This window comes from Enhydra lutris, unplaced genomic scaffold, assembly GCF_002288905.1.
Source record: "Enhydra lutris kenyoni isolate GAN:26980312 unplaced genomic scaffold, ASM228890v2 scaffoldscaffold56, whole genome shotgun sequence".
NCBI classification, from domain to species: domain Eukaryota; kingdom Metazoa; phylum Chordata; class Mammalia; order Carnivora; family Mustelidae; genus Enhydra; species Enhydra lutris.
This window is the reverse complement of record NW_019154140.1, coordinates 867,452-881,697: the sequence shown is the minus strand read 5'-3', so window position 1 is coordinate 881,697 and position 14,246 is coordinate 867,452. Positions and strand designations below refer to the sequence as shown.

Below are 14,246 nucleotides of genomic sequence, written 5' to 3'. Positions count from 1 at the left end.
TATAAAACAATTTAGTTTGTCAACTAAAATCAAAATGCCAATGAATGAAAACAGAAGTACAATCTTGATTTTAAATATAATTTTTTTTCAAACTCTACTTGGAAATTACCTCATTACAGCAAAAAGAAAAAAAAGTGGCTGCCCTAATACTATTTATGAAAATCAACAAAAATGCAAGCAAATTATTTTCAAGCTTATATTATAAAAATGTTTTCTAGTATATTTAAAATACTAGACACAAACAGCCCAAACAAACAATAGGTAAAAGAACTTACCCTCAATATGTAATAGACAAAAATATTTCTCACAGTAATAAGTTAAATTTTTCTTTGTTGTGCAAAACCCCTCGGCCATAACTTCATGAAGAAACGTGAAGTGGTGTGAAAATGATCTTACCTCATATTCAAAGTCCTCTGCTCTGTCTGCTTCAGCAGGCAAGCTGGAAAGATACTCATTGTCCTCATAAAATTCATGCTCCATCGGATGAAGAGAATGGCAGCTGTGGGGAATGTAGCGAGATGATAGAAATGGATCAAAAGGGTTGTTTTCAAGATTAAAACTGATTTTAGAATTTCACTTGTTTTCTCTGCTTTGCCATAAGACCTGTAGCAATCCAGGCTTTGAGTGAACTAGAAGCTCGAAAAAAGTGATTGCTTTCTCTCTCCCCTCCATGGGGTCCGTCAATTTGATTTTCTGAGAGAATACCAAGAGGAAGGGCCCATGGCCAGAACTGCACTCCAAAGAGTCTGATGTGAAATCTCTTATCGGCCATGGTGCAGGATACTCCCTGGCCTGCTTCCATTCCACCAAATGTGACTTGCTCCATACATGGGTGTGTGGCTTCTGAGACCACAGTCTACCCAAAGAGGGGTTTTTATAATGAAGTACTACCCATTTCCTAATGCACAGCCCCAAACTGTTTTTTGAAATCTGATTTCAAAAGCACCCATTTTTCAGATTGTAAAACATACTTGCCTTGCCCTCAATCCTTAAGACCTTCTTCCTTGTTCTCCCTCATAACCCACATTTTTCCCTCTTTGATAGAGGGCCCATGCACAAATTTTAATCAGCATTCATGGTGACACCTTGCTGGAAATTCCTATAAGCCATAGGGTTTCATAATCCCTTCCAAAAATTCAGAGAGGATTAAAGGAAATGAGGGGGACCTGGGGCATCGTACATAAATTTTATTTATCTCACTTCAGAAAAATGTTGTAAGTCATTTATAGAAATGCTTTAAAATTGCTATATGCTATGATATAGATCCTATACTTTAGACCATGTGAAGGTCAAGTATAGTTTAAAGGCAAAGGACACGAAGGCATCTCTATTTCTAGAAGTTAGTGAAAAAGACTCAGTGCAATTAAGCAAGCTGGTGGCAAGTGCAATCTCCAAGCTTCACCAGGGTGGACATTACTGAAAAACTGGAGTTAGTAGTATAAATCGTTTCCTTATCTCTAGCCCAAAGGTGCACAACAGATGCATCCTGGGGTCCTCACACCCTCAATATAAACATTCTACCATCTCTTCTCACTGCTGTCTATGGCTGTCATCTCCACATAGGGTTAATCGATGTGAACCTTAACAGCAAAAGCAGTACATGGAACATTTTACTTGCTGGTCTAACAGGTAAACTGTCCTTGCTTAAATTTAGACTGGCTCTGAAAACCCATTTGGGCTGGTAAACCATTAAGCTTGCTGCTTTGGAAAACTAATGGGTTTCTCTTGTCTTTCAGTTGGTAAGAAGGGAGCCCTGCCACAAGGAACACCTTATTCATTCAATAAACATTTATTGTCTACGAGATGCTAGGCCCTCTGCTGAGGGCTAGAAATCTGTGAGTACACCAAATCCAATCCTTGCCCTATGCACTGGGTAGAGCAGTAAGGTGGGAATGTCAAATGTGAAATGTGAGACTTCAGGGGAAATATGGAATCTGAGAGCAGATGGGAGGGGGGATGTCCCTACTGCAGTTCTAGGAAGTTTGCTAGAAGAGGTTGCCTTTAAGCTAAGGTCTGCTGGACTTACGGAGAGCGACATAGGATATCTGTTTAGAGAGTGGGTAGTGGGGTCGGACCTCTTAGGCTCAGAAGCCTGGCCCTATCACTTCCTTCCAGTGTGACCTCAGCCAAATTACTTAACATCTTCCCTCATCTGTGATGGTAATAGTACAATGCACTCCCTCTAAAGACTGTTGTGAGGACTAAGTGGGTTAATAAATGTAGACCACTTGTAATATTACCAAAAACATGCCAAATTAGTTAATAAATGTTAGCTGTTATTCATTCAAGAGAGTGTTTATTGGAAGTCTCCTCTGCGTTAGGTAGCACTTATCAATATTCAGTATTTGTTTGCCTGTGTATTCTTCTTCTCCTCCTCTAGAAGGTAGGTGGTGACTTTATTTTCATTCCCAGTTGCATGCCCAGCACCTACTTCCAGTGCCGGATAAAGGGGGCTATTTGATAAGTAGTGGTTGCTTGGATGGAGTACGAAGCAAGATAAACAGCGTCCTTGCCCTCCTGGAACTTGAAGTTTCAAGGAGTGGTTTCCAAAACATGACTGTACCTTAAAATTGCCTAGGGAGATTTTGGCAAAAAGATTTGGTGCTTGGGGCTCACTCTAAAAACTCCTTTTTGATTGGTCTTATGTGGGATTGAGACATTGCGTTGATACGCCTTTTTAAAATTCCCAGGTGATTCTAATGCACACCTGTGGACCACTGACACGAACAGAAGCCACTAAAGGGCAGGGAAGTGATCAGATTTGTGTTTTACAGAGTGCAGAATGGATTGCAGTAGGCAATGAAAATGCAGCCTAAAGAGACCATTGTTCTTATAAATCAAACTCTCTCTAATGTTTGAATATTTGCTGCATAGCACACAGAGCAAAATGTATGGGGCAAAACATACTTCCTCATAAAATAAGACTGTACAGGTAAGATTATTTGAATAAAATCTCTCAACCTGCCTTTAAATTAGGTAAAAAATTGGAAAAAGATATTCCTTTAATAGATTCTGATTTCACAGCCCTTATACTTACTCACTGACAGTCTGAATCTTTTGTTGACATCTCAATATATTGGGTAATTGCTTTCTTTGGAGAATTGCACTTTAATTAAATTAATTTCCTAGCTTTTCCTTTAAAGAAGAGAAAAGCAAGAGTGAAAGAGAGAGAGGCGACCCACAGAGGAGAAAAGAGTGCCAACACGCCACTTCTGTGTCAGTCTTAATAAGGTTTTTGGCAGCTTTGGTGAGAAAAGCTATTTCCCTGACCGGTGCTCACGAGTAGCATGAGGTTTTTGATGGCTGGAAATATGAAGATGAACTAATCAGAGCCAGAATTTTTCATTGCTCCTCAGCAAGCATGATTCCTAACGTGAAGCAACTGTGTGGGTCAGGGAAAGTCACTCGCAGGGCCAGCTGGGATCTAATTGGATATAGACACAACGGAGACGTTTTCCAAAGAGAACTGAGAGCCTGTCTCTATAATGGTCAGCTTGCTAGTGTGACTGATTCTCTCCAACACCTACTTGGAATGCTGAGTGAAAACAAATAGGGCTTTGGGAAAAATGACAGGAAAAAAAAAAAATACCTGTCTGAGAGCAGGAATGGACAGATGTCTGGCACTGGAGGGGTAGGCGGCCGAAGTTTTGCCAGAGCCATGATGTGCTCGAAGGTGATGTCTGTCTGAGTGCTAGCGTCCATGAGCTGCACTGCTGGGGCCGTTCCATAGGCTGGTTTACTGAGAGGTGTTCGTCTTAGCACCTGGACCACAATGGGCTCCTTGGCATTTCGAAAAGCTTCCACTGCCTCTTCATGGGTGGCCTTTGAGAGATCCTTCCCATTGACCTGTGAAGGTACAAGGACACTGCTCATCACAGAGGAAAGAACAGAGAGGCTGTCATCCTAGATTAAAAAAAGGTGGGAGGCTAAGTTTAAACACCTGCTCTCATATGAAGTTTGTAAAGCATTATTTAATTGGACACTGACATTTACTGAACTCTTCAGCAATACTTGGAAGTGAAGAAGATTAGGAAAACAATTGCTTCTTGTTTAATTCGGAAGGATACTATCAGGATCATTAGTAAAGATTAAAAAATTTGAATCACACGTTGGCCTCAGAAAATGTTCACCCAAACCTTCAGATAGGTAGAAATGTTAAGTATATCTTTTTAAAAAAAATGTCCTATCCATCTCTTTGTGGAATTTTCAATATTTAATCAAAGTTTGACTGACTTGATATCTGATTTTGTGGGTATTGTCCAATTCCTTTCATATTAATTGTTTTTAAATCCAAGACCATGTTATCATCATAAAATCAAGACCATGTTACCATACATTTTATTGTAAATCTTGGCTGTTCAACGTGTGGTCTGTGGACCAGCAGCATAAGCATGAGCATAAGAGATTACTAGAAATGCAGGATCCCTGACCCAACCCAGGCCTGCTGAGTCCGAACTGGTGTATTAACAGGATCCCAGCTGATTTATATGCACTTGAAGGGTGCACTGCTCTAAAACATCTCTGAATATACTCTGTTCCTTTGGATCCTTGCCTGTTTTAATTTATACCAATTTACGACTCTCCAAAGTAGCCCTGGACATAACAGAGAGAGGGAATGTCTGCCTTTGCTCTCTGTCACTGCTTCCCAGCAGGGCCAACTACTGGCATTTGGGAGAGAAAAATCATTCTTTTTGTGAGACTCTCCCATGCCTAATTACCAAGAGCTAGTGCTGTGCTCCAGCCTTTGTGGCACTCCAGACACCCGCACAATTTTCTAAACACTCTTTCCAGTGGCAGTACAGACTGCTCTCACGTTGCTGTCAGTTTATTTTCCTAAAACCAGTCCTGATGACAGAGTCCATCGTGGAAGTTGTTTTAATAAAGGCCTACAGCATCCTGAAATATCTTCACAGTTCCCACCCTAGATGAATCAATAATGTTGGTTTTTGCAAATAGGAAAAGATACTTGGGGGCACAATACTGTGCTTAAAACCCCTGAAATGATACTCTTTCTAGACAATGAAGCCATCTGCCTGTTGGGGAGGCTCTGATAACAGCCATGTACCAGCAAATCCTTAGGGATCCCTGGGTGACTTAAGAAGAAGCAAAGAAAGTCGCTGAGTTGCAGTCAGAGAGCAGTGGCTGACATCCAAATGAGCACATTCTCCCTCCCTGAGTAGACAAAGAATATGAATGTGCTCAGAGCAAGTGTGGGGTATTTGGGGGTACAATGCCAGGTAGAAATCGTCATGTCATGTCGATACAGGCTTAATGACCTGGAGGACCTAATTTACTCAATGGACCCTGAAAGAGTTAATGTGCCTTCAAAAATTGAGCAATTAAGTTTCCTCACCAGCAAAATATGTCCCAGTACAGTTCTTGGATCACTAGTAAGAAACTTCAGTAGACAATACAAATGGTTACCTACCAGTGTGCATACACTCATGAATCTTTACATTCTCACTCTGATTCTTTTCTCTATGGACTAAAGTTGAACATTATTGCTGCCTTGGTATTGGTACAACCTTGGAATGTCTAGATAACCTTGGGCATGGGGGAGTATGTTAACAAGCGACATCAGTGGACATATTCATTCCTTGAGCTATTGGTCTAGGGTCCAACTTTGGGCCGAGGCCACCACTTTCTCTCTTGAGGATGTGTAATCAGCAGATGGTAAGTGAAATCCAAGAATGGAGAAACAAAACCTAAAATCTAGCCTCTCATCTTGGCTGGTATCATTCTTTATGTATCACACTGTGGTCAGTATTTAAGAACTCCAGGGTTGTAGAAGATGATCCAGTAGTAGACAAGATTGCTCTGCCAGAATCTATGGGGTAGGGAGAAACTGCCCTTTGTCTCCAGGCTTCTGCTTTATGGTGTCCCTTCAGTTTAGTGAATATCCAGTCCTGCAAAGTCTTACATCCTTCTCACCCTGAAAAGAAATCTTGGTCATAATCTATAAGCTTTACATTTAAAGTAACCCCTAATAGGGGTAGAATGAAAGAAGACAGTGTCCTTTTTGAAGGACTTCAAACAATATCTGAAGGTAAAGAGAAAAACAATTTGTGGCTAGGGTGTCTTCCAGTCACACATTAAATCCTTCTAATGCATAAATTTTGTGTCATTATGTAGTGGACGGACTAATGCCATTATCCTATTTCTTTCTCAAGGTGGCTCAGCACCTTGCCTACAATGTAGTCTTGGTATTCCTTTGTTTCTTACTTGTTTTTGTGATTTTCAAAGCAAGAGTAATTTTTAAAAAGCGAGTTCCTCACTGATTACTGATTATTTTTGTAAAATCCAGAAACGTATAACAATTTCTGCAGAAACATAAAGATTACCAAAGAGTATTTTAGGCTGTGAAATAATTAGTTCTTATTATAATGTTCAGTATATGCAGACAGTATTAGTGTTCTCACAGCAAGATCAATAGCTATTGATTCTAAGACCCGTACATTCATTCATTTACAATTATAGCATTTATATGTAAATTTCATTTTTTTTGCTTTAAGGACCATCAAATACAATCTTACAAAAGGACAGTCAATAAATTCTCAAATATCTTACTTCCCCATTGGGAATACTCTTTTCTTCCAGTTATCATGCAGCTGACCTCTATTTTCATAAGCTATTTAATATCTCTCAAAGTAAAGAAGTCTATGACCTTTAAAGGCTCTACTGTCCCATGTGATCCCTTAGAAAATGTAAGCACTGATGATACTAAACACTTTTTTTTTCACTTCACTTGAAGTTCATCAACATACTGTTAGCCTCCCAAAAGGTCACCATTTTATAAATTACGCCTTTCACAATAACAAAAAAGAATAGCTTAATTGGGGTTCTCTGGCAGTTGCTTTGCTCAGTTATCATCAGTTACAGCCAGGAAGAAGAAAATTGGGCGAATATCTGAGGTTTTAATCCCATAGAAAAAAGTTTGTAATAAATGAACAAATAAATTAATAGCCAAACCTCATTTTTCCCAAGTGGCCAGACTCTAAACCAACATGGTATCTGGTATTCATGGTGCCTTATCCTTATCATTATATTTCTTTTCCATCATATTCTCTCTCTCTCCTTCCCTTGCTTCCTCTCCTGCCCATCCCTCCTTCCCTGTCTCAACCTTGCTTTTGTACGAACTGCATACAATTTTTATATGTTTTGTGAAATCAGACAGGAGATGGAGAAGCCCTCAGTTAAAGGTGTCCCACCTAATGTAGGTAGTCATGGGTGCAGACCACAAGTGTTCTGGGTGCCTAGTAAAAGGAGGAAAACAAAAATGCCAGAAGAATAACAGGAAAGCTGATTTTCAAGAGGAAAAACTGCCTAAGAAGAGTTGGGAACAAAACTGATGGGAAGAGAAGTAATTTGAAAATTAAAAGAGAAATATGCATTGCGGGGCTTGAGTTTGAAGTTTTCATGCAGAAGGGTTTCAAAAACGCTGGCAATCTGATTAAAGCATGGCATAGAGAAAGAGACTTCTTCATGAAGCTGTTGGTGAAAGGCACAGGTGAGAGGTTAGCGTGTCATAATAAACACGAGACGTCTATGAGATAATTCCCTCTATTACCATAACATCTGGCACATCGATAAGTGCTCAAAATAGGTTTGGTTCTGCTACCAAGCAACTGGAGGGCAGCAACTAGAATACAACTGAAAAGACGCATGTGATCACTATCTGACCAGGGGCTAGCAATCACACAATGGAATGACTGGACTCCAAAGGTGATTGAACCACCTGATTTGAGATAAATGAGAATCCAGAGCATTATACCTTGAAAGGGTTATCAGAATTGGCCACAACACCAGGAAGGAAAGAAGATGCCCATGATAAAAGTTCCAGGGTAGCAAGACTGTCCTCATAACAACTACATTTGTGACTGGAAGCCAGCGAAAGGAGTAGCTGTAATCATGTCAAACTTGAAGCAGCCAGAAGACATTCAGAGGAACTAGCAAACGGAGGGCTGGTGACTAAAGGAGACACTGATCGTGGGAAGCCATCCTCTGGGAAGGCTTCCCTCATACCCCAGCACTTAAGTTGAAAAACATACAGAGATGAAAAAATAAGTGTCTTGTTTCTAATAAGTTATTTTCCATTATATTGATAAGGATAAGGGGATAGGAGAAAAGTAGTGGCTTTTCAGCAATTGATGCAAAAGAAGTGTGAACACATTTGTTGTGGCAGATGGGCTAATTAATCCATAAGCAACTTGTGAATGTTAAGTAAAGAATATAGCTTTTCATATGTAAACCATATCACGCCAATGTTTGATGAGGCTTCTGTCTAACGAATAATCTACCCTTTTGGATAAACTGCAAAATCTGGGCCACTTGTCAGTAACCTCCCCAGAGTGGCTGGTGGCCTCAGCTTGGATATGAGCTGTGCTACTTTGATTATTTCTCCAAATCCAGCCACATGCAAAATTTTCTTGAGTATCAGAAAACAAACAGGCTTTTCTTTTTTTCCTTTTGAAGTGCAAACAAGTGCGTGAATAACCAAGTCACCCTAGCGTGTTGCCATTTCCAGAGTCAGCTGTTTGGGAATGATGAGGGTTTCCAAACCTCTGTTTCCTCTTATGAAAAATCAGGCTTTTTATGCATCTGTGCCTTTCATAGGAAAATATATACAGGACTACTCAACAGAAGAAGCATAGAATACCTAACATTATGTGCAATTTATATAACCCAATTTCAAGTTGAGAAGAAGTATAAAGCCCGGGAATATTGTTTGTTTCTGTTTACAAAATTTTTATTGCTTCCTTTCTTCATTCATTCATCCGGTTGTTAATGGTCAGCTTTATAGAGATGTAGATGACAAGGAAAATTATAATATACTTAACATGTACATTGTGTTGATTTGATAGATGTATATATCGTTAAAGAATTCCAACCACCTAGTTAATTAACACATCCATCATTTCACGTATTGATTAATTAGTATATTTGGTGAGAACATTTAAGTTCTACTCTCTTTGCAAATTCCAATTATATAATACAGTGTCACCAACTCTAGTCACTGTGGTCTACATTTGGATCCTCTGAGCAAGCAGTATAATTCTGGTTGGCATACCAGTTTATAAGATCTTCCCCCTTCACAAATAAATGTGGAATTAATTTTGACTAAAGTCCCTATGAGAATGCTGATCAAATGCTCCACCTGATAATTAGGGAGGTATTGTAAAAACATGTTCTAGTAACATTTTATAGAAGGAGGAAACAATATTTAAATTACTGCTAAAATGTTGGGTATGGAAGAAATTTAAAATAATCCAAACCCTATAGTCATTAAAGCATTTGTCGTATGTAATTGTGCAATCAGTTTTAAGGAACTGAATCATATAATTTTTTTCTGAACTTTGGTATGTTTGCTTGTGTGAGGACATCTGTCCTATAAATTAGGCATAGCACAGTATAAAAAATATTTATAGTGAAAAGAACACACAGAATAAGAACTGTCAAAATTATATGAAGAAAACCTAGCAAGAGATTGACTAAAGTTAATTTTGACATTTTAAAATGTTACTCATGAACAAAATATCACCTGTGGGTTTGTGATAATTTAGAAGAATACAAGATATGTTAGATGGCATTATACCAAAAGTCTGTGTAGTACACTGTTCTGCTTTGAAAGTGCTATTACTGGAAAGTCTGTGTAGTACACTGTTCTGCTTTGAAAGTGCTATTACTGGATTTTGGGAAGAGAATAAATATGTAATTATCACATCTGATGTAATAAGCAGATTTATTCAAAAAGAGATCCTGGGGCTCCTCTTGGCTTATTGGGACTATGAGGGACCGGTGGTTTCATTTTCCCGGTGTATGGGGGTGTGACAGCTTCCCATGGGCTCCAACATCTCCCAGGGCTGGGCAAATGGCTTTCCCAGCCAAATGGAAGTCACTAACTTCTAACCCAGATATTCTGAACCTCTTATGTTCTGTTTCCTTCCTAACAATGCTCCCCAAAGAGGAGAAAGCCACAGTGGGTAGGGATCCTTGCACTGAATACAGACCTAATGCAAGTCCAGCCGTTTCGGACCCCCGCATGACTCCTGAGCTGCTCACTCCTGAATTGGATGTTTTCCCAATAAAGACTGTTGCCTAACCTATAGAACTCGTGACACTGTGGGATTTGCCCTTGATTAACATTTGTGTGACATGATATGCATTTACAACCTAAGAAACTGACTGTATTAAAAATGCTTATTTATATAATAGTAATGAACAGCAGACCCCCAGTAACCCAAGGAGATATCTAGAAAGCCTGTTGTTACATTTAATTAATTGACTGTGACATTGAGGTCCCTACAGTAGGACAGTATGCTACTTCCTGACCCCTTTCATAGCACACTTTGATGGTGAGGTGCAAGTAGGACTCGGCTCTAGCTTTTCTTATTAAGATATTACAGACCCATTCTTTGTGAATTTATCAGAACTATTCTTGGCCAAACTTATAATTTTGGTTATAGGAAATCCTGGGGAGGCATCATTCATATTGCTTTTTCCCTTGATTATCTTTTCTTTGTTTCATTTTTTGTGTCCCTTTTTCATATTTTCTGTTTCTTTCCTGAGGCTCCCTGCCACATTCTTCTCTTCTGAGCTTTCCCACTTGGAAGTGTTTTTTTATATAAATTGTTCCTGTTATTAAAGAAAAGGTCATGATATGTTTTGATTCTTACTGAAGGAAATAAATTGAAGTCTATACAACATAGGTTTATTGACCGCTTTATAAATACATTTATTTTCCCTCATGTTAATGAAAGAAATGGAGGTATCTGCTGTTTGGTACATGAGCTGGGGGTTCTTGGTCTGTCCATCAAATGCACAGTCTACTCTTCTCTGCCCAGCTCAGGGCTCTGGGACATGGACCACTGTATACGGCATCACTAGGTTCCCTGCTTTATGTATTTTGTTTGGTTCGGTTAATGGTAAGAGAGTTAGTACTCCGTGTCTTTATTCAGGCCCCTCTCCCCTGGCTTTTAGGACACCAAATCTTGCTAGGTTCTGTTCACATCCCTCGCCTACTTTCCACTTTCAGGTCTATGGGCAGTAAGGACTTCTCTTTCTATTGCGATTCCCTAAATTCTTTTTCTTAACTCTGCTCACACCTCCTAGAATTTGCTCCCTTATTGAACTCACTTTCATTAAATCCTTCAAGTGTGCCTTCCAATTCCTTCTGGGACCCTGCCTGATACAACTAGACATAAACTGTCTGATTTAAACAAAAATAAGGCAAAAGCTAAAACTTAACATCTTTGCAAATTAAGTTCACTATCAAAATTAGTTGCATCAAAAATAGAATTTCTGGTGTCTTGGATTTAGCAGAAGTTGCATTTTTAAGGGAGTACAAAAATACAATTTTCATTGAGATCACATAGCAAATCTAAAGTATTCACATATTTGATGTGCATGCTTATTTCACAGAATCTCCCTCAGTTGGTCTTTGTGTTTCTCGTTCATTACATCCAGGTTTTGTATTTTCTGGCAAGAATATCTAGAAGTGGTATTGTGTCTTCCTCAGTATATCCCAGCAGGAAGCAAGTAATATGGATTTGTCTGTTGCTGGTGACGTTAACCTTGAGGACTTCTTGAAAGTGAGAGGGTGAGGGGTGGGGGAAGGGAGAGGATGAATCTAAACCAAATGGAATGGAATGTTAAATTTTGAGGAATCTAGATGAATGCTATTTGAGAATTCTTTATACCATTCTTGCAACCTTTTGATAAGCCTGAAATTATGTTGAAATGAATGTTACAAAATCTTGTTGTGTTTGTTATTAATTAAAAACAGATTCATGTTATCATCACTTAGACTTAAAAATAATTATAAGGAATTGTTGGACACAGAGTTTGTTTCTGGATTTGCATATCTCTAGAGAAATAAATTCCCACTCTGCGCTGAATGTCTTTTTTCCTTGTGTATGTGCGTACACAGACACACACACAGACACACACATCCCTACAGCAAAAAACACAGATTGCTATCACCAACTTTATCATTGTCATAACAATTCATCTACCAAATATCACCTGAAATCCTGTTCTCCTCCAAGCTGAGCTATTTAAAAAGATAGATGGCTGCCTTCTGGCTAATTGTGGGAGCTCTTTCATTACTATAAAAAGACTTTTTATATCTCAAGTGACTCTATAAGCAGTGAATAATGACTTGAAGTCTTTGGAGGAGAGTCCACTGATAAAATGGTAGGATAACAACTACTTACTGACCTTTTACTTCCTAAGATAATACTAAGCTGATGTAGCTGATTATTAATAAACCTATCCATTGAGTTTTGACACATCAGATCCAAGTATGTTCAACTTAATGAGAAATTCTCATGCAGACGCAAAATTTTCTGTAATGGGCCTAAGGGTGTAAAGACATAAGGCATATATATAGGGCAAATACTTTTGAAATGAACTCAAATTATTTCATTGGGAAAAAAACTTCATTGTAATTAAATGACCCAGATTTTCTTTTAAAAATTACTATAAACAGCATCAGTAAGTGAGGACTTGGAGCAATTCATCTTTTATGTCCACTGAAAAAGAGGAAATGTGCTCTTAGCCCCTGGACAAGAGTTCTTGGTCCCATTTTTTGTTATATGGATATCAAGAATATAACCTTGGGGCACCTGGGTGGCTCAGTGGGTTAAGCTTCTTCCTTCAGATCAGGTCATAATCTTAGGGTCCTGGGATCGAGCCCCATACTGGGCTCTCTGCTCAGCAGGGAGCCTGCTTCCCCCTCTGTCTCTGCCTGCCTCACTGCCTACTTGTGATCTCTGTCTGTCAAATAAATAAATAAAATATTTAAAAAAAGAAAAAGAATATAAACTTGTGTCTCAGTAACACTAGCAAGACGCCAAAGAAATGCCCAAAATAACTACCTGTTAAGTGAAAGGAATAATAAACGTGTTCCACATAGTTACTAATAAGGGACTAAGGAGGCAGTGAGTTGCTTGTAACATGGCATCTGTCAGAGGAACATCAAAGATGCCAACAGCATCTTCACCAGAGTTTTGCTGTACCCTATCTATACAAGCGATCCCTATTTAAATGCTTCCATGCAGAAAAACTTTGTGTGTGACAAGAAACTGACAGTTTTGTTCAGTGCCTAAGTTAAAAGTCCAAAAACATGCTTGGCACATGATTGCTACTCAATAAACACATGCTAAATTTTCATATATTTCTCAATCAAAATCCATGTTAAAACACATGTGATTGTATTTGTCATTAAAGTTATTCGTGTTTACAAACAAACTGCTTTCCTTTCACTCCCACCCCCATGATGCAGCCCAGTGCCCCATATTATTCCATTTACTTGAATCTATTGTATACATTGAGGGGCGTACAAAGGCGAGCCCTACTCATAAGCCCCACCCATCTGTTAAAAGTTGTAGTACCAAAGAACATGATTCAGGGAGCATTCAGAACTGGGGTCTCCACAGTTTTCAGTATTAGCTGTGTCACTCTGAGGAAGTTATTGAAACTCTTTGAGCCTCAGTCTCTTCATCTGGAAGAGGAGATGCTAATACCCCGTGCAGAGTCGTGGACTAGATCAAAGAAATATACAGCTAAGGGAGCTGACAGAGTGCTATGATGTTGAGCCATGCTTCCTTCCTTCCCTGCTTCCTTCCTGAGGAAAGCTTGAGTGACGGAGACTCGGTGATTCTCTGGGGATCAAGTTAACACCTGTGCTTAGAGTTCTGGCAGCGACAACAATAATAGTATCAGTTAGCACCGAGTGAGCATTCGTAACGTGCCAGGAACCGGGGGAAACACTTGGCTCATGTTTTCTCAGTCACACCCAGCAACAGTCAGGTGAGGTAAGGATTTTATCTCCGTTTGAAAGTTGTAGAAGCTGAGGTGTAATGGTCTGAGCGAGGGAAGGCACCTGCCCTTCACAACCTGTTAGGGAAAAACAACATCTACATCGACAATTTTAAGCCAACTTGTGAACAGCAAGCACAAAGGTACTAACAGTGTCCTGCGGGGGCACAAAGAGCCGACTGTGCTCAGACGCATAGGGATTTGATACTTGAGTTGGGTCTTTAAAGAAGAAGAGTTTTGTAAGTTGCAAAGATGGGAGAAATGAAAAGGAAACTCAGGTAAAGACATGGAAGAGCAAGTCTTCTGGGAACCAAAGAGAGATATGGTGTGACTACGGGGGATTTGGATAAACGTCTGGCAAAGAGGTGGGAAAGAAGTCTCTGACACAAATCCCACAGTCCTCAATAGGCCATGGTAAAGTTTTTTTT

At 39.3% G+C, this 14,246-nt stretch overlaps 1 protein-coding gene across 2 annotated transcripts in view; it reads right to left on the bottom strand.

The window, feature by feature from the left end:
- Window positions 1-14,246, bottom strand: part of LOC111157933 (PDZ domain containing ring finger 4) — a 349,884-nt gene that overhangs the window by 57,224 nt on the left and 278,414 nt on the right. For both annotated transcript variants that reach the window (XM_022519674.1, XM_022519675.1), the window contains 2 exons: window positions 3,590-3,846; window positions 397-499 (listed from right to left, as the gene is read on the bottom strand). In XM_022519674.1, coding sequence (XP_022375382.1) covers window positions 397-499; window positions 3,590-3,846 — 360 coding nt within the window. The remainder of the gene's footprint in view (window positions 1-396; window positions 500-3,589; window positions 3,847-14,246) is intronic.